The 21,219-nt window shown below is 44.6% G+C and overlaps 1 protein-coding gene across 6 annotated transcripts in view; it reads right to left on the bottom strand.

Annotated features, from left to right (window-relative positions):
- Positions 1-21,219, bottom strand: part of Me3 (malic enzyme 3, NADP(+)-dependent, mitochondrial) — a 222,076-nt gene that overhangs the window by 47,404 nt on the left and 153,453 nt on the right. For all 6 annotated transcript variants that reach the window (XR_003946371.1, XM_006507189.4, XM_017321926.2 and 3 more), the window contains 3 exons: positions 20,455-20,530; positions 10,175-10,336; positions 206-309 (listed from right to left, as the gene is read on the bottom strand). Coding sequence is in view for 5 of the 6 variants with exons in the window: in XM_006507189.4 (XP_006507252.1) it covers positions 206-309; positions 10,175-10,336; positions 20,455-20,530 (342 nt within the window). In the remaining variant the exon portion in view is untranslated. The remainder of the gene's footprint in view (positions 1-205; positions 310-10,174; positions 10,337-20,454; positions 20,531-21,219) is intronic.

Genomic DNA, 21,219 nt, shown 5'->3' with positions numbered 1-21,219 from the left:
ATCAGTGTCTCCCTGAGGGTTACCCCGTAGAAGGGCCCACATGGCTTCCAGATTTTCAGATGCTCGAGTCAAGTTGAAATTTTTAGACTCCCCCCAAAGCATTCATTGACAGCCTCTTTTGTAATTCTTCCAAAGCCAAAGGGTTTGACTTGGCCATGGCACTTCTTAGGTGCTTTCTCCAAAAGGGACAGCATGGTCCACTTACTTATCTGTCACCGCCTGCATGAATTCATCCAGCAGGTCATCATACTCCTCCCCACGGACACGCTGGTGTTTCAGGCCGATGTACAGAGGGTCTCTAAGAAGCTCCTGGAATAGAGAGCATCCACTTACCAAACCCATTCCATGCTTCCCACTTTGTTATCTTTTCCTGTAAAGCAAGAGCCCAGGTTTAGTGGGAAGAACTGGAGGCAGGAGGAGAGAAGAGCACAGGACTCTGCCTCTGTTTCTCTACCTCTACCTAGGGGTAATCCCTGGAAGAGTCTGGAGGCCAAGTCCCTGTCTGAGGGAGGATTCCTGTGAAATCCCATTTTTAGGAATGAACAATGCTTTGATGTAGCTGAGCCTCCATCGGACACTCTTTCAAGTCCTGGCTGTAGACTTTGGGTTTCTTTCAGGGTTTCTTAATAGTGTCACTATGAACACTTTAGCTTGGGTTATTCCTTAATCTGAGAGATGACCTGAACATTATAGGATATTTAGCAGCATCTCCAACCTATACCCACAAGGATCCAGCAACACCTCCACTTGTGGCCATAAAAATGTCCCCAGACATTGCTACAGGTATTCTTGAAGGTAGAAGTGCTCCAGGTTGAGAACCTCTGAAACTGACTGTAGGTAGCATCTGCCTTGGTGAATGGGGCCTCATCCAAAGATCTTGCCCCTAAGATGAATTATAAAACATTCATTCATCTTAAGTAAAATCTTACCTGCCACACACCTCACACATTGCTAGGTGTTGGGGATATGAAGGCAGAATGATATAACTAGAAATTTCATTGAAAAATGATGCTCACCTTAGCCCTTAGTCACAGCAGCCACATGCACATTGGGTCTTTTCTCGTGTTTGCATTGGTCTGACTAGCTGCTCCCACTGAACATCCTATTTCATCTCTATCCCTATGGGTCAGCAGGTTAATTCATGCATAATAAATTCATTTATTTATTAATTCATTTATTTTAATATCCACAGAAGCTTCATCATATAAGAGCAAAAAACCCCCCAAAAAACCCCAAAAAAACAAAAAACAAATCCAAAACAAAAGAAAACAAAACAAAACCTCTTGAAAAACTAATGTCTGTTAATTGGCAAATCTAGACATATCTCAAGACATATGATGTGAAAGAAAGTCAGCCCGATGACTACATTCCACCTGATTTCACCCATATAGTGTCTTTGAAATGACAAAACTATAGAGATGAAGACCAATCATCACAAGTTAGGGAGAGGAAGAGGGAATGTGGGTATGATTATAAAAGGGTAACATGAGATATCCCTATGTAAAACTTTCCCATAGATTAACTGCCTTAATGGTACAGGAATCTATACAAGGTATAGAACTGAAGTGCTGCAACTGAAGAAAACTGGGTAGTTGCTATAGGGGCATGTGGTGATTTGAATGAGGAATCCCACATAGGCTCATAGGTTTGAGCACTTGGTCCCCAGTTGGTGGTGACTTTGGAGGTTGGGTTGCAGAACCCTTAGGAAGTGAAACCTTGCTGGAGGAAGCACATCGTTGCAGTTGGGATTTGAGGGTCTATAGCTGTATTTGCTAGCATTTTGTCTAGGCGCTGCCTCCCAGCTACCTGGCAACAGTCAGGTATGCTGGACTCACAGTCACTTATAAACTGCTCATCCCACCCCCCCTCTCTCGCTCTCTTGCTCTGACCCCTTTCTTCTGCTCCCCTTCTCCCCATTCACCTTCTCCTCTCTTTCCATGTGCTCATGATTAGCCTCTATTCCTCTCCCTCTCCCTCACCCTCTCCCTCTCCTCCCTCTCCCTCTCCCTCTCCCTCTCCCCCCTCTCCCTCTCCCCCCTCTCCCTCTCCCTCTCCCTCTCCCTCTCCCTCTCCCTCTCCCTCTCCTTCTCCCCCTCTCTCTCCCCCTCTCTCTCTGTCTTCTCTGTCTGTCTCTCTCCCTTTCTCTGTCTCTACTACCCTCTCAGCTCCCCTCCCCATGCCCTGAATAAACTCTGTTCTATACTATACTGTCATGTGGCCGCCCCCTCAGGGGGAAGGGATGCCTCAGCATGGACCCTCAGAGGCATCCTCTTGCCCCACTCCTGATTACAAATCTACCAAACAAATTCCTTCTCTCCTTATTTTTATAAAACACAACAGTGTTCCTTTTCCTATTTCTCTTTCTATGATTCCTGTGTGCAGATAAAATGTGTGCAGACAGCTTCCTGCCCTGCCCCACGCCATGCCATGCTGTCCTTACCATTATGGCCTCTAGCCTTCTGGAACAAAGGTACTTTTGGTCATGGTATTTCTATCACAGCAACAAAAAGTAATTAAAACTTTGTGAATTTACACAAGACAGTGTATGTGCAACTCATAGAATAAAAAAAAAAACCACCATGTATTTATTGATCATTGGCACTCCTGATTGGAGCGTGGAGCATGATAATGATTAGTGAGAATGATTGATACTTCAAAGGTGCTCACGGTCTACTGAGGGTGTGGATGAGTGAACTGTCACAGAGACAAGTGGCACTGGCTTGGGAAATAGTGTAGCACAGGAACACACTGTGGAAAAGCAACTTGAAAGGTGAGTTGAGATTGTATTGTGGAGAAAATGGTCAGGCCTGAAAAGATGCTCAGGTTCTAACAGGTTAGCTGGGTTTCGAGGCAGGACAAGCACAAAGAAAGGCTGGAGGTTGGAGGCTGATCGAGGGAAAGGTGGCTGGAATGTTTGGGAAACAGAAAACAACCATCTGCTATAGCCTCTTGGAATTTCACATTATTGTGTCTAATACAACCAAGCAAGGGCTCACTGACAAATTCATCGTGTCATCCCCATCTGAGCTGCTGTTGCATGATATGAAGATAAGGGTGACATGAGTCAGGTTTTACCTCAGTCATGACAGGTTGCTGTGACTTGGGGAAAGCTTTTTATCACCTTTCAGAGTCTTCCTCTCTTCTGTCCAATGGGGAGAGAGTGCAGCCACACTCTGGTTATGGTGTTTGCATGAGAGAATATGAGAATGACAACATCTGGTATAAATGGCGACAAGCATTCTAGCTCTTAAAGCCTTTGATGTGTCCCATGCTGAGGCAGGTTTCCCCACGGCCACAGGAAGACTCTGGGCTCTCTAAGCAGATTCTGCTGCAGGAGTGCAGTCAAAGGACCATCACCCATCCATATTCTCTCCAGATAGCTTAACGATGAGATGAGGGGCGAGAAGGATCAGGGCAGAGAATCCCTCCTAAATGAGGCCATATGATAATCGCCTTTGCTTGGAGACTTGTAATTAGCCTTTCTTGTGGGCTGTACTGCAGGCAGAGTCTGTAACTCTCCATCTTTCCTTTCCTCTTTCTAGGGAAGCCTTGTTAGCATTGTATAGCCTGAAGGTCTTGACCTCCCGACTACTCCTGCTCTCTCCTTTCATTCTTCTGGAGTTTCCGTTTATGAAGCTCTCACCCACGTATTTCCAGGAGGTCCTGAGAAATGGGTTTCATTATTTATTATTCTCTATGAAATCAATGGAGCAGCAAGACACAGAGAGGTTAAGCCACCGTCCCCAGGACCTTCAGTTAGTAAGAGGAATAATCAGTATTTCACCTCAGAGTCTGGAACTCTGAGCCATACAGCTTTGGTGGTTCTTTTGCTCATCTGTAAGAATTGACATACTACTTAACCTACTCACCCAGACCCATATTACAGCCCAGATGGTGGATGCAGTGTAATAAGGCCCTGCTTCCATGCCTTCCCTCATGATGGACAAGTTCCCTTTCAAAACAAAAGCAATCCTCCCTCCCTTACATCACCTCTTTTCATTATCTATAGAGGAACAAGAAAAGTAATGAATAGTGGCTCTAAAAACCTTTTGAGGGCATCTTTATATTTTATTTTTTTAATAATAAAATGTTCCATGCTTCAAATACTTTAAAACTAACTACAAAAACGGGGGAAAACTTACACACAGAGATGGTACTAAAGACAGACGTGTCTTATGCTTGCATAGAGCTTGCAAGAAGAAATGTCCTCATTGAATTATTCCAGGGCCTGACTGTCTCATTCCTGTTTACAGATCAGGATGTTGGAGTTCAGTGGTTTAAATAAACTGCCCAAACTCACAGAGCCAAGAGGAAGTGGCTGAGACTGAGCCTCGCTCAGACTGATTCTCATGGTAGGGTCCTTTCCTCCCCATCACCTGATCTTGTGGGGACCAAGGAAGTAAGCATCAGCTGCTTGTCCTCACCTCTGTCTGTTTCTTGCCAGGGAAGTTTAGTAATAGCTGCCAAGGTGCATCAGGTCTCTGTTATTGGGCTTTGGAACTGGATGAATCTGAGTTTGAGTTCACACCCTGTCAGTTAAGCCAGAGGTTTTGAGCAAGAAATATATTTTTTTTCTCTGTTTTATTGTTTTCTCTCTGTTGAAAAGGGGTAATAATGATTCCTGTCACATAATGTGATTTCTTGAGGAAAGTTTTGTTCCTTCTTCATTTACATCTCCCCAAAGATCATTCACACAGTGTCAGCGCACAGCAAGTCTGTGAAATGTGTCAGCTGATATCAGTTGCCAGCGCATCACTACTGGCCTAAGTTGCCAGAGTTAAAATTTTGGTATTGGAAATCACTAACTTCAGCTTCCTCCCAATGGATTTCTGAGGGTTATAAAGGTGACATGAGCTGTCCCAGGTCAAAAAACCCACTGGTCACAATGGAAGGGAGGAAGTCATTGTTTTAGAACAGGATAGGGCCTGAGTTTACTCATCCTCAAGCTCTAGTGTGTGCAAGGTTTCCTGGTACCTAAGTAGTATTTGATGCCTAAACCTTTTCTCTCTGCTAGATGGTTTCTAAGTCCCTATTGGAATTGAATAAGTCAGTGATTAGAATTGTAGGTAAAGGAATTTACCCAAAGAAAGCAAACTGTTACTTCTTCCTGTGTGGTGGGTGTTGGAGGCTTGGATACACTCTGGGGTTGTTTGCCTAGCTCTCCTTCCTAAGGTTTTCCTTAGAGACAAAATGTCATGGAAAACAAATAGGTTTTCCTCCTCTCTGGACTTATCACAGAGGGTTGTACTTAAACTGGAAGATAAATCTCCTGGTTGAAAAAACATTTACCTTGACTAGCAACAGGCACTTGAAGAGGTCATGCAAAACACCTATGTGGCCAGAAGGTCATGGCTTGGGTCCACTCCACAGCCACAGTACCCTCCCCTCCACCATCCTTATGTCTATTACTGATTTCTTGGAAAGTTAAATTAAGTTAGGAGAAAGCTGCAAAGGCTTTCTAGAGGGGCAGCAACCTCAGGCATTCATGCAGAGTGAGCTCTCTGGTAGTACCGCAGGATGAAGCTGAGTCTTCTAGACACAGAGACAATAAGTTTGGAGAATGGAAGAAATTACAAATCTGAGAACAGAGCAGCTGACTTACTCATTCCCACCAAGTCAAGGTTTCTGGCTCCGCTGTCAATTTCCACCCGAGTCTATCTGCAGAGGCTGGTGCTCTCAGTCACACAGTAGGTTCCTGAGGACCACATAGCATCTCCCTCAGAGATGAATACAGGTTCAGGATTTTAGGGAGAAGAAAACTCTCGGGGCTCAGGATGGCAACCAGACAGCCAAGCCTGTTGGAGGTGCTTCAGAGATCCTCACAGTAGAGTGCCATGTGAGGAGGGTTTGGGAATTAATCCTTTCGAAGCCATTTATGTTCTGGGCTGCTTTTCCTATGAAGAGTGGAGGAGTTATATGAGATACTGTTTCTGGTCCCTTCTACTTGGACAATATAACCAACCATCTGTGCTTGGTCTCATCCACACACAGTCATGAGTACAAGGCTCCTCTTCCCTGAGGGGAACCTGGGGTGTCTGCCCCCCACTCCTACCATGGAATTACTGCTTCATGTGTTTATTTTTCCAGACGTCCTTGGTGTTGGCAGGTAAAAGTGACTCAGGCTCAGGGGTGTAGACGGCACATGTTTGTCTTCAGCAGGAAGCCCAGAGGGAGGTTCTGACACTGATTGAATTGCTGGTGCTCGGGAGGTGGAGGGTTTTTTTTTCTTTTTTAATTTTCTTTCATAGAGGCATCCACATCGGTAGTTGGGTTGTTTGGACATTAGAACACGTCAGAGCAGTGTTCTCCCTGTACTGTGTTAGGCAGTGGAAGTGATAAGGCCAAGCTTTCCTCTCCTACAGCTGAGAATTGATCTCAGCCAAAAACAAAACAAAACAAAAAAAACCCCAAAAAACAAACACACACACACACACACACACACACACACACACACACACACACACATTTTGTTTTTGAGATTTTATACACCACTATCGTATTTACATCATTTCGACCCCATGATCTCCCATCTCCAAACCCAGCTCCCTCTTAGCTCTCCACTTTATGAGCTCAACTTCATATTTAATTATATATATACATATGTACATACACACATGCACACATACATACGTGTCTATGTGTATTTAGATTATATATACATATGTATGCATGTATATTATATATGTATGTATATATAATATACACATAGACACGTATGTATGTATGCATGTATGTATGTATGTGTGTATGTATGTATGTTTTCTCCAGTGTTCATTTAGTGTTGTGCTTATATGTTCTTGTAATTAAGGCTGACCATTTGGGATTGAATAACCTACCAGAGGGCTTGTTCCTAGAGAAGACTGATTCTCACTCTTGGCAGCCTTTAATTGCCTGTAGCTCTTCATCAATGGGTGGGGCCTTGGGAAATTTCCCCAACGCACATTGGCATCTTAAGTGATGTTGTCATTTTTCACGTCTTACAAACAGATGCACTTTTAACCAAGAGCTGTAGTATGGGAAATGACATAGCTAACTCATTTGAAGGGGATAAATCATGCCTCCCTAATGTTGGTTCTCTTGGCAGCATTGGATTCTCATGCTTGGGGCAAAACACTCAGGGGAGAAGCAGACACTTGGAGTGGATGTAATACACGACTCATTAAAATGATCCATTATGTGACAATGTTGGAACACCGACAACCAGACTATTCCACCCAAGTCAGGCTCATTGAGCTCTAGCTGAATGCCTGACACCCACTAAACACTCAATAAACTTTGATTAAATAAGTAAAGAGAAAGTGTTCACAAATAACCTTAGTTGAAAAAAAAAAGAACCAAATTACAGGTGCATTATGAAAATAACTAAGTAATATATACATCTATAGGTGCATGTGTCATAGATAAATATTGAAAAGGGTCCACAAATGTAGCACTGTGGGAGAAATGCCATTTACCTTAAGAATTTGAATAACATTCTAAAGTTACTTTAGTAATAAAAGTCAAGAGATGACGTTGACTTAGGAGACAACGGCGTGCGGGCCTGGGTGTGCAACAACAGAGGATCTCGGTTTTGTCTCTGATTAGAATCCATTTGAGCCAATGAAAACCCCTGAGCCTCAGGTTCCTGAAGGGAAAAGGAAGGCAGTGAGAGGACCTTCACTCTCTGCTATGGACCAGGTGTAAGGTCCTGGTCCACACTTGGCACTTGTTTTTGGAAATCCTTCCTGATGGATTTGGTACAAATTGAGGTCAGCCTAGAGCTTCATTTGCATTGGTGGGTGCTGGACCTTCAACAGCAAAGGATCTCCATGCATCTACTAGAGGCAACCCGTACGCTTGAGATATAATAGCTCAAATTAAACTTAGGCTGTCCCTGCTCCAGCTTGGGACCAGCTTCTAAGGCACTGGCAGGGTGAAGGTCTATTTGTAACACGACAGGGGATGCTGGTAGCTTGCCTGAAATAAGGTTTGTTGTACTCATCTCCAGAGGCAATGATGCCCTCTTTGAGACCGAGGACGGCTTTAATGTTGTTTGGTATAAACTCAAACATCTGGCTGGGGGAAGGGAACTTGGTTTTGAGCAAAATTTGATATCTGGTCTTGTCTTGCTGCAGGACTGTGCCACCACCCAGGTCTGTCTCATAGGCCAGTCAGGAGGCAGAGCAAGAAGAGATTTTAGAAATGGCAGTATTATTATGTAGCGGATAAGGTCTAGAGGGACTCATCTGGCTGAGGGTGGTACTGGAGTCAGGGCCCCTGCTTCTGAATTCAGTCTTTCCCCACCTCTCTTGCCTGTCACTGTCTACCCCATGGCTTTCTGGCTTTCAAGAAAGCTCTCTTTCAGGCTCCCTCAGGGAGGAGCATCTGTGGGTGGAATCCGAAGAAGCTGCATTCCTTGCTTTCTCACAATGCTCACTCTTGTTTAGAAACCCAGACCATGGTGTCTAAGGAAGAGGAAAACAGTTTTCTTGAAATAAATCATCGTGGAATGCAAATGGCTGTAACCTTTTTGGCAATGTGAATCAGGAATCCGAACAACAGGGGCTGTGGAGATGGCTCAGCCCGTGAAGAGTTTGATACGAATTCACAAAAGCACTAGGATACAGAAACCACAGAAAAAAGAGCTGGGTGTGGCGGGGCACACACTGGGGAAGCCCACTGGCAGGTCCCCGGAGCTCACTGCCAGCCCACCCACGTGAATCTCTGAACCTCAGGTCCCAGTGTGAGATTGTCTCAAACATCAAGGTAGATGGCGTTGGAGGAGGAACAGCTCTAAAGGTTTTTCTCTGGCCTCCTCATACAGCTCCCCCAGTCCTTACATATACCCATCCTGTGAATCTAGACAACAACTAACTCCAATTAGGACCAAGATTTCTGCCTCTAGGAATTTGTCCTAAAGAAACAGTAGAGAGGAGAACAGTGACTGATTTGAAAATGGGCACCAGAGCACAGCTGAGCTCTAAGACGTCTGGAAACACCTAAATATACAGCTGTGCGGGGTGAACTGTGGTAAAACATGTGCCACTAATGCGGCACAGTGCAGTAATGATAAGGACATGAGAGGAAACATATCAAATTTCAAAAAAGCAGACTAAGGAATCAGACGGCAGGGTAACTCCATATTTTGTTTTTGTAAGGGTTTGGAGGAAAAAAGACTGGAAGGAAAAATATTAAAATGCAAAATATATATGCATATATATATATATATACACATACCCATATGGATATATATTAGCACTGATCATATGACTGATATTTTACTTTTAATAATTCTATGATTTTAATTTTTGAAAGACATACCTACACTGATCTTAAACTCCAAAACAAATGTTGTTTGGAAGGAATTCCTTTGAAATGTATTTTATAGACCTATGTGAAAATATCATAGTGGAACTCATTGTTGGTATAATTTGTATATTACAATACGATTATAATTTTCCAAACATGACAATTGGATGAAGATATATTTTGTTTCCTTTGTGAAAAGCAGAACAAAATAGTTTCAAATTTTTGAGTTAAACAGTTTTGAAACAAAGAGAGAGAGAGAGAGAGAAGGAATTCTTAAGACACTTCTTTTCTGCCAGCCACAAGGCCAAGAATTATAGGCAGAAAACAATGTGCCAGGGCAGTACCCAGAGCACACAAACTCTTGAGTGACAGGTGAACTTCCTCAGTGAGAAAGCCCTTGAATTCTGTAGGATGATCTCCCTGGAGCTTGGTTCAGTTCCTCTCACCTGATCTGCAGGATGCTCACCAGCTTGTCTCAGACTTTTCGCTGTGGTATCATTTTTTAAAAAAAAATTTTGGGTCACACACTAAAGCAACCTGCACTGAGAATGCAGAACACAGACTAGTCTGTTCACTGCCTGCTCTCTCAGAGAGCAACCCCAAGGAGGACTGCAAATTGCATGGGGTCCTGGAAGCAATGGAAGAAGTAAGTCTAGGGTATCTTGGGCACAGAAGAGGAAGATAAAAAAGAAAGGGAACTCAGAAGTAGAAGGGGATGGGAGAGTTGAGCAACTGGGAGAGTTAAGTCCTCTACAACTGCGTGGGAAGAATGGGGACCAAGAGGATGCTGCGAAATCAACAGCCCATGTGGATATAATTATTTTACCAGTGTGCCATCCCCCAACCTCATCTGGCCCAAGAGCTCCTGGCTCAGGCAGCCCGTTACCTCATTGTTGGTGCCAACATCTAGCAGGACAGGAAGGCACTGCTGTGGATTCACCCCTCCACATGCTGTGTACAGGGCCAGCTTGCCCACAGGGATGCCCATGCCGTAGCAGCCCAGGTCTCCCAAGCCCAGTATGCGCTCTCCATCAGTCACCACCACAGCCTGAAAAACACAGCAGGGCACCCTCAGTCAGGAGCACCACCTCCATGACAAAGTGCTCATTTCAAAGTCTCAGCAGTCAGGCCTGACAGTGGGATACCCGCTGACTTTGTTGGGAATAAAACAGCTTGTCTGGGACAAGGCCAGAGGATTCATCAACTGCAGGTGGCTGGTCCGTTCTGGCAATTGGGCAAGAATCCTCACAGAGGCCAAATGACAGAAAGACAGCGTTCCTTGCATTCTGAAGATTGGGTTGGGGGCTGCAGAAACAGCTGGAGAGAAATCACATCTAGCCCCTCTCTCCCCTCCTCCCTCCCTCTCTTCCCTCCTCCCTCCCTTTCTCCCCTTCTCCTTCCTTCTCTCCCCTCCTCCCTCCCTCTCTTCCCTCCTCCCTCCCTTTCTCCCCTCCCCCCTCCTTCTCTGAGAAACTGAACAATCTCAGACTGAAACTTGGGGCATGAGACATGAAGGAGGAGATCTAAGAAAAGAAGAAAAGGAAAGACAAGAAAGTCAAGTTGCCACTACAGCCACAGGATTTTGAGGGCAATGTGTAAAGAACAGAGCTTGCAACATTTCCTAGAATCACAGTTTCTTACGAAGTCAGGTAGATTCTTTGGTTGTATGGAGATTCCTTTTTGTCAAAGAATCACCGAGGGCTAATTATGTACTAGACACAGTTCTGGTACGAATTTTGCCTTTATCAGTAGACAGGTGTTGATGGAGCTCATGGTGATGACAGATATGACTATATGATCATGATGGATGCTCATTCTTCAGTTAAATATTTATGAAGCACCTGTTTGCTAGTAAGACATATCCTGGGGCGGGGGAGGGGCTTTTGTTTGCTTACCTATAAAATTAAATATGTGTAGACCCAAGTGAGAGAGGGAGCATATTTGTTAACAGTTAGAGCTTTCAGACAGAAGCCTGAGAGCAACAGGACAGTGCAGGGCAGGAGAGATGGAGATATTCCTGTAAGGCGACTCACTCTCGTAGGTTTTATAGATGAAGGGACACACCCACCTGGCATTGGACAGGAAGCAGCTGTGGGGTATAGGTAGAATGAAATACCTTTCACAGGAAGGAAGGTGAAGGCACGTGTAAAATGTGTGTGAAAAGGAAGGAGGTGTAAATCCTTGACTGGGAGAATAGGGAGTGAGGGAGAAATCAGTGAAGGGTCAGAAGTATCAGGCCAGGGGCAATCCCTTGCTGTCACAGTCAAGTTGTTTCTATGTCACTGTAACACTCTCACTATCATGGGCTCCCATTGTCTCTGTAAGAGTTAAGCCTATAGGCACCTGATTCATCTATTGAAATCTGGCTTTTGACCAGGAATGAAGACTAGCTCTGAGCTATAGATGTCTTGCATGACCCTGTAGTGCCAATGGGCTGTAAAGGCTTAGTTTGTCTATGCAGAGACAATGCCAGGATAAAGAGATTGAAGACCTGTTCTTGCCCTGGAAGAGCTTGTGATTCAATACACAAAGATGTCTTCCCACTTTTTTACTTCTCCAGGAGTGAAACACACATGAGCTACTCCTGCCATTCTGTAGAAAAAGGTGCAAAGATTGTAAAAACACTTCTCCATGTCAGGAAGTGAACTTTGAAGAGTGCAGCAGACACATGGAAATCATGCTATTTCCTTTTCAGATGGCTCAACAACTTTTGTGGTGAGTGATTACCACCCACATCCAATACTCCCTCCTCCTCTCACAGTCCAGCCACATGAATGGCTAAAGCTGATAATTCCACACACAAGTGAGCAAGTGGAAACTCAAAATCTTCCTGCTCTATATACACTTGTCCTGTGTCAGCTGAATTTTAGTTATTGGGTTAATGGTTCCATGTTAGTTATCTGAGAAGCCCAGAAGACTTGTCAAGGTCATCTTGGAAAATGTGGAACCCCTCCTAGTCAAGCTTTGGGTTTCTGGTTTAGAGGTGTCTCTGCCACTCTATCTCACTTGAAGAAAGAACCTGTGCTCTTGGCAAGTCTCTCCCTGCCTCAGCACCCAGTCTCTGTACCTGCCTCTTCCCTCCTCTGGGCAGCATTTCAGCTAAAGCCAGTACCCTCATGCTTCCTCTGGAGGCCCAAACTCTACAACTCTCTACCATCAAGATCAAAGCTTACTGATTCAGGTTCCCATTCTGTGTCCTTTGTTTGTTTGTTTGCTTGCTTGTTTTGTTTTGTCTGTTTAAAGGGAAGCTGTTGTATGCATCTTTGTCTGAATTAAAACATTCCTTCCTATGGAGAAGAAGGGTAGGCTAATAAGACTCATGGAATAAACACAACACATAGGGCTCAGAGATTCTAAACTTAAAGGAAGTTCCTGAAAGTTACAGGAGTCACAAGATCCTTTTCCAAGATTACATAAGCAGTTACAATCACAGCGGGGAAGAGACTCTTTGAATGGCCAAGCTTCCTGCAAGGTGAGCAGGGAGCTGCAGGGATGCAGTTTTTAATGAGTTATTACCATACTGGGCTGGGCTTTTCATGGTGTTGCTGCCTAGGAGTTGCCTATGCTCCTGTAAGTAGCCCCTCAACCATACTACCCAATAAACTCACTGGTTCACCAAGCTATACTTAGGAGGGGCCATTTCTTTGATCTGTTGTTAGTGCTCTATTTGGGGTGAATGTTCATGTCTCCCAGGAGGCTATCAGTGCTGTCTCCCAGACTGGGTATGTTCCAGGGAATTAATTCCACTGCATGCTCAACTGTTTCAAAGTGAGTGCCTCACCATCTATCATTGATTTTCAGTTCTATTGTGCAAATGGTTGACTAGGTACAACAGCTTCTCAGGATGCTTCGCTCCTCTTCTTTCTTTTAGGTCCTCTTACTGACAAGTGTCAAGTTCATTGTATCCAAAACTCACTTTTTATCATGTCATTTCCAAAATCAAATGCTATGCTAGCTAATTTTATTTCAGCTTGACGAAAGTTAGAGTCATTTAGGAAGAGGAGACTCTCAATTGAGAAAATGTCTCCATAAAATTTGCCTGTAGGCAAGTCTGTACTTCATGCTCTTGATTGTAATTTGATGTAGGAGAGTGCAGCCCATTGTGGGTGGTACCATCCCTGGGCTGGTGGTCCTTGGTTTGATAAGAAAGCAGGCTGAGCAAGTCTCGAGGGAACCATCCAATGAGCGATGATCCAGCATGCCCTCTGTTTCAGGTCCTGTCTTCAGGGTCCTGCCTTGAGTTTCTATTATGTCTTCTCTTCATAATGGGCTATAAGCCATATGATGAAATAAACTTTCACAAGTTGCTTTTGGTCATGGTGTTTTATCACAAAACCAGAAACTCTAAGACAAAGACCTTCACTGATCTCTAATTGTCCCTATGGATACCCAAGACTTTATATTATGTAACATATTTTATGAAAGTTATCATTGTTATGTCTCTCTATGTAATTGCAACCTCTTGGTAGTGGTCCCTTCACCCTGAGAAATGCATCTTTCTCTCAGCCGTTGTATTCATTCCCCGCCCCGGGAGGATCTGTCTCCTCCTTCAGCTGCACAAGGTTTTTCTCTCCTGAACTGTTAACACTTGTTGCATCTAATGCTCTGTGTTACCTTTCTACATTCTGCAAACACCTAGTAAGAACCTTCCGAGTACCAGGACTCACACGGAATACGACTGTTGGGAGCTGCCATTTGTATGTCCAATACTGCCTTCAAATCCCATCACTTCCTCTACAAATGGGTTCTTAGATCTTTTCCTCCTTTGAAAATTTTTACTTTGCTACCTTCCTGTCAGGGGCAAGGTAAAACTAATGGCTCTTTGGAGGTCCTATGCATGGAACAAGAGCTTTGGGCTTTTGTTTCTTGTCAAGGCCATCCCTGGCAAGGCCAGCAATGGACTGGTGCCAGGGCTCTGGAGGCCACCAAGGATAGAGCCTGGAGCTGGACAGTTTCTCTGTAAAGTTGGGTCCAAATGTTCCAAACGATGAGATGTAAAACACTCTGCTTATTGTACCAGCATGTATCTTGCAAAAGAAGAATGAGACTTACTCTGAGTTCCCCATAATTCTGCTGTCTCATGAACATTATTGATTTGTTTTTTTGTTTCCTCATTTGAATGTAGAAGGAGCTGTGATTAATAGACTCTCTAGCTTGGGACCGCAGTCCTCTCAGTCCTCCTGACCCCAGCTTTTGATTCTTTGTCTTCTCATCCTTGGTCTTCCCCATCAGAGTCCCCGAACCCAGGGAGAACTGATGGTCTAATTCACCTGCCCTCTTGTTTCCCCATATCTCCTAAGCACAAGACCCCCAAACTTCTTCGATGTTTCTTTGTGTTTTGTCAACCATGGCCAGCTGGCTATCAGGTTCTGTTGATCTTGCCTGCTCCATCCTTCTGCCATCTGGTCTATGACTCTCATACCATTTCTATTGCCTTTGACCAGCCAGTCTCCATGTCACAAAGCACTCCTGTGATTTTCTGACTCTTTTTTTCACTCTTGAAGTCTTTCCATCCTGTTTTGTTTTTACAGAGCACATCTGGATGCATCCATTTCTTAACTGCCCCTCCCCACAATGAAACAAAGACCAGACATCTTCTCAGCTTGACCTTTAAGGTTTCCACTTACTATCCACTCTGCCTTTTGGTCTTTTCTGTCTTCTCCATGCTGCATCCCAACTAAGCTATTTCTGGTTTTGTATGAGATTTGCACCTCCCTCAATATGTGGTATTTTCTCCAGCAACTCTTTAATTTCCTTGATTGGAATTCTACCATTTTTGTGTGGTTCAAGGAACAATTCAAAATTCACTTGTTTCCATGAAGCTTCCCTCCTGGACTTACTCTTTTTCTTCGATCACCCATAGCATTTTTCTTTGCCCAAAGTAGCCATCACTCCTTTCGTTGTACTATAAATATTCATGTTTCCATGTCCTTCATAATAGTTGTAAGCTTTTTTAGGGGCAATGTTAGGTTGAGTTGTTTTTGATTCCCCAGCTTTTGGCTCTGAGGCCAGCAATGTGAAACATGCTTAATTAGTTGGGCAAACGATAACTCTAACAGTGCATAAAATGGCTTCTTGGCTGGCCAGGATTCAAAGCTGGTATAGTTAAGTTCAGAGGGAAGATATTTCCCCCTCATTATTCACGATAGCAATCGAATTAATGCTGAGAACCACTTTACTAGTTCAGTGGGTTGCCAAGGGCTTAGGGGAAGTCTGGGCAGTGTCTTTGGGTTTGAAAAGCCAGCAACAATTTCTGGAATGACAGAACTCCAATTTCTTTATTTGGATGTTGGAAAAGTCATGGTTTCCTTCACATCTTAGACAAATAGGGATGTCTGAAGGATGGTATACTATGTTCTTTCTTGTCTGTCTTCCTCAGACCCGTGACCTTTTCTGATTTATTGGGTATGTCCCTTAGTTTAACTAACCAAAGACTGACTGGAAGATCATGAGTCCTCCATTGCTCTTGGGCTGCCTTAGATTTATAGCTATGATCGTGGGCTTCCTGCAGACACGTTCAAACTGTTTTTTTTCTTCCTTTTTTCTTACCCTTCCCTCTCACCATCCTTTTCCCCCATTGCCTTCTCCCCTACCCCATAACATATATAACACACATTCTTTAGGTACAAATCTTGGTTCCACTCCTCACCTGCAAAGAACCTAGCCTCTGAGATCCCTTGTCTATAAAGCAAAGATAAAAAGAAGTCCTGTGGCTATCAAGAGAAGGCAGTGAGTCAATCTGTGCAAACCACTTGCATAATCCTGCATGAAGTGGGACTGGTAATGTCTGCTCAGTGTTGCTTCTTATGCAGGAATGAAGGAGCTGATTTCCTACTGCTTCTCTTAGCTATTAACCTATCTGGAGACTTTTCTCTACCTGAGCCATCTTGCTAGGAAGCCACCCCTCTTCCCAAGTTCAGCCTACAGCCAATGATTGATCGATCACACCAAGACTACAGAAACCTAACCCCTCTCCACCAAAAGTCATCACAGCTCCCAACCTGCCTTCTAGGATTTGCTGAGTCTTTCTCTAGACATTACTACAGGCAACTGTGACTTTGTGTTCTTTTCTGCCACCTCCTATGTATAGATGCTGACCCAAGAGATCTTCTTGGGTCAAATTGACAAGTTAATTTCTTTTTCAGAGTTTTTCAGGAAGCCCTGTCTCTGACACCAATACAGAAGTTGTGTGTCACACTCTGGGCCTGTGCATGATAAGTAGGCACAAGGTCTTAGCAATTTGGGCCCTGTTTTAACACCTGTATGGCTGGTGCTTAGTGGTGGAGGCGGCTGCTTGGGCTCCACCACCCTAAGGCCCCTCTTCCCAGAAGTGTTGATACTAGGCTGAGAGAGATATTTTGGACTCTGGGAAGCTGACAGGGAGAGTTCTCAGTTGAGTCTTTCCCTTTGTAGTAGGCAATGACCACTCTGAGAAGGAGACAGGACAGAGATTTTCACTCCTTTGTATGATTTACGCTGGACAGCTCTGGGTGACCTCCTCCTTGAAGAAGAAAGGCCACAAAGCTTCCAAGTCCTGGGCTTGAGCCCTGGGTTTCTCCTAGTTATCTTCTCCTACAGTTCAGTGTTTCCTGGCGTTATAGCTAAGAAAAAAATTATTATTATTATTTTTTTAATCTTCCAAATCGATTCAGAAAGTCCTCTGAAATCAACCTTCTTCCCTAGCCAAGCACCGAGCAACACTAGGATCCAAACCCTTCTGAGGCCTTGAGGAACTGCCTCTCTGAGTCAGCTGCTGGGGGAGAAGGTGCTCAGAAACAAGATGGAGTTTGGAGAACAGCACTCACCCTGTGGGAGGCTTTGTATTCTGCACGCTCCTCTTAGCCATGTCCACTTGACTCTTGCATGCTCTTTTGAGCAACGTCCCCTCTTTCCACCCATCCTTCAGGGCCCAGGTTGGGACTTTCAGAAGGAATCCGTCCTGGGGTTTGATCTCAGTGTCCTCTGAAAAGTGTCCTGTGTGAGCTCTGAAGGGGTGATAAGCAGAGTCCCTGTGGAAGTGGGGAGATCTTATCCCCCTCTTTTTAAAGGAACATAAAGGACTGCAGCTTGGAACATTCTGAACTTTTGAAAGGGTGCCTTGGATAACGGGAGGGAATCTTCAGAGGAAGGCTGTTGAGTGGAGTAGGGTAGAGTGTGGTGTGGGTTATGGAAAGTCCAGTTAACTCCTGTTACTTTGTTTATACACCATGACACAGGCTCTATATTCAGAGTGCCTAGTTTTTCCAGAGAAGCCAAGAATCCAAGATCTTACTATACATTTATTGTTTTCAATGAAATATGATTTTAAAATATTGCCTATAAATTAAAAAAATTTAACAGCCACCAAGGGCCAAACCAAGCATATCTGGCTACAAGACATGTGACTACCCATTTGTGGCCTCTGATTCCCAGAAGAAACTTCTGCTTCCTTGGTTGCCCTTTGGTTCCCATATAGCTACAGGCAGCACAACTGCTTCCAACACCTCCTAGAAGGACAATATTCATTTGTGTGCTCTTCAGTGTGCACAGACACTATTATGGCTAATCCATAGCAGGGATGGGAAGCTCAGAAAGGTTATTTGCACAGCAGGCAAGGGGAAGGCTTGTGATCAGAAACCCCTCTGTGTCTGCTTGCAAAGTCAGGGCTGTTCTCTGAATATGGTCACCAGAATCTCTCTAAAGTGAGACAGGAATAAAGGGTGGATGCTGTCCCCTTTGGAGCTTCATGAGAAGGGAGGCTGGGCAGCTTGTATCCTGTCTGCAGTTTGCACCGAAACTTCCTCTCTTTGGCATGTCGTTCTGCCCTGATTTCCAGGTAATCCTATCTAACCTGAGTGTGTAAGTTTCTTGAATTTGGTCCTGCACATCTTTGTCCCAGGGGACTCCCTCAGAGCAGATGCTTGATGAAGGGCAGGCAAATGCAACGGAATTGGATGGCACTCAGCAGTCTAGATCGGCTCATGTATCTTACACCCTCCTTTGATGTCTGGATGTCTATCTGGGGTCTACTTGAGATACTCTTCCTTTAGAGAGACCATAGGCGCCCGATGCTATTCCTCTAATCTCTGTCACCGCTTCTCTGGTAGCTAGTAGTTAGTAGTTTGATGTGTTTCGAAATATGTTTATTGAAGCCAATAGCTACTTAACTTTCACAGTGCTATTTTGAATTTACATTTTGGGTTTTCAACCATGACATGAAGAATCTAGAGACGAGGCCCCTTTCTTTTTCATTTTGGAATCCTTGTAGGAGGACCTGATGATAATTGTGCATATTGTTCCCCAACAAGGAACCAATGGAATCCTGAGGTTTGATCCCTGTGCCAGCCTGGAGGAAAGGATACCATTTTACTTCCAGTCGAGCAAGAGAAATTTCCTTTAGTTGTTCTAATTGCTCATAATTTGCCTGAACGTATTGTATGTATTACCTCTATTCCCGGCACAGTGCCTAGTACACAGAAGACGTTTAAAGTATCTGCTGACTGAGTTTATTCACCTCGGCAAGCACATGCTGAGGATCTACTGTGCACAAGGTTTCTCCGTGGCCAAGCTGTTCAGGCATGTGGAAAAGATTAGTGTGCCGGACCTTAGCCTCATGCCCACCCAGGTTAGCCTAAAGTTAACTCCCCAGTGAATGAGCTGGCTTCCCTAACGCCCTCAATATTTTATTATAGTTTCATCCTAGACACACCCTGGAAACATCTTTCCCTGGGACAGTGGCCAAAACTTTCAAGGCCAAGGCCTTACATACAACTGGAGTCCGGGCGGATCAGCACAGGACAAAGTCACACCCAGATGGAGATGTGAGGATGAATCACCCACCGTGCCCAGTGATGAACTTTGCTGCAGCTCAGACCTGGCTGCCGAGAGCCAAGGTCCTAACCCTTTTCTACTCTTGTTCTAAATGCTCACACTCCCTACAGAGAGCCTGGTATGGGTGGAAGACCAATAGAGGCCAGTAGGAAGAAGCTCTACTTGGTACCCTTTGGTGAGGAATGAGGGGGTTCAGTGAACTCGCAGGGAGAGGACCCCTACAGAAAAAGCAGTAGAGATCCATTGCCTCCCAGAGAGGCCAGGGTGAGGTGAGCAGTGGGCCCCAGAGTTGCACTGTGTTTAACTCCAACATCTTTTGGCTCCTGGGCTGGAAATTCCCTCACTAAGGAGCTATCAGCTTCGCTCATGTTGCTTCCATGATTCCAAAGATAATCGCCTCAGATACTGGATTCCTCAAAGTCCTCCGTATGGAGCACCATACAGTTTGCATTCCATGTTATGATCTCCTCTTTTTCTCTCTTAATTTTTTGAGGAGAGGTGCTGCCCAGGCAGCAGCAGAAGTTCACTTTGTCACCCGGCAGGCAGCAGTGGCAGCTTCACTTTGTCACCTGGCACATAGACTCTGCTGTGCTACTCACACAACTGCGTCAGTTTGCTCACAAGAAACCTTTCTCTTCCTGTCCTCACTAAGTCTTCAAAAGCATCGATCTAAGGCCTGGTTCCCATGTCATTTCCCCGTGACGTCAACCCAGAGTTCTCTGAAATGAGAGTCCTACCTCTGTGATCACCCACAGCTTTTTCTGTGTGGTTCCCTTAGCTCTGATTGTGTTCCCCCTGGCCTGTCTGTTGTCCAGTTTTCATTGTGATAAGTTTGTTACTCCAGAAGAGGTCTATTCTGGATTTCTGCTTACATCCCCAAGGAAACTGGCACAGGGCATTCATTTGGTAGGTACTTAAATGAATGCTGAACGTTTCTTTAGACTAATATTAGGAAGTTTACCTAGATATGTAGTTAGTGTAGATCTTTTTTTGTTTTATTTTGTTTTGTTTTTGTTTTTGTTTTTGTTTTTTTTTCGAGACAGGGTTTCTCTGTGTAGCCCTTGGCTGTCCTGGAACTCACTCTGTAGACCAGGCTGGCCTTGAACTCAGAAATCCGCCTGCCTCTGCCTCCTGAGTGCTGGGATTAAAGGCATGCGCCACCAATGCCTGGCAAGATCTTTTTTCTATGATGCATCTGTGGTGGCTACAGAAAATCTGTGATCAGGACCCATGTAATGAGGAAAGTATCCTGTCTTCAGTGCCACAGTGGCACATTTCATAGGTAGAATTAACACCAATACAGATGGCAAGGATTCCTCCAGCACCAGGGCAATAACAATGAAAACAGGATCATACCTTAATATTGTCTTCTGGCCAAGAGTTCAGCATTGTTGCAATGTGGCCCTTGTCATGAATGGTGATGAACAGCCCACTAGGAAAAACAAAACAAAACAAAACATGTACACATAGAGAAACCAGGCAGTCAGTGCAGAAACAGAACAAAGATCATGAGCCAGCGCATCAATTGCATTGCTGAGTTTTACCCTTAGCTCCAAAGAAGATGGATTTTACCCCAAAGCTCTGGGAGGTCCTGGTGTCTTTCCTTCAATTGTTTCTCTCCATAGGACCAGGAGTGCACTGGGTCAAGGGCTTACTCATCTGGAACAGTCTTCTCTAGAGACAGAATCCTCTCTCTCTCTCTCTCTCTCTCTCTCTCTCTCTCTCTCTTTCTCTCTCTCTCTCTTGGCTTTTCAAGACAGGGTTTCTCTGTGTAGCTCTGGCTGTCCTGGAACTCACTCTGTAGACCAGGATGGCCTCAAACTCAGAAATCTGCATGCCTCTGCCTCCCAAGTGCTGGGATTAAGGGCGTGCGCCACCACTGCCCAGCCCAGAATCTTCTCTTCTTTACTCTAGATCTGGCACTAGAATCCCCAGACTCACTAGCCCCAAGAGTGCCTTAGCAACTGTGTGGGTCTGTAGTCCAGGCACTTGCTTTAGAGTAAAAACCACATGGCCATGACTACAATGTGGACACGAGGGTTGGGGAGTATGGACATGTATGCATCAGGCACCTGAAATGGGAGTTGTGGCTGGGGATGGGAAGAAGGGGTGGGTGCTTAT

This window comes from Mus musculus, chromosome 7 (genome assembly GCF_000001635.26).
Source record: "Mus musculus strain C57BL/6J chromosome 7, GRCm38.p6 C57BL/6J".
NCBI lineage: Eukaryota > Metazoa > Chordata > Mammalia > Rodentia > Muridae > Mus > Mus musculus.
This window is presented reverse-complemented; position numbering and strand designations above follow the sequence as displayed.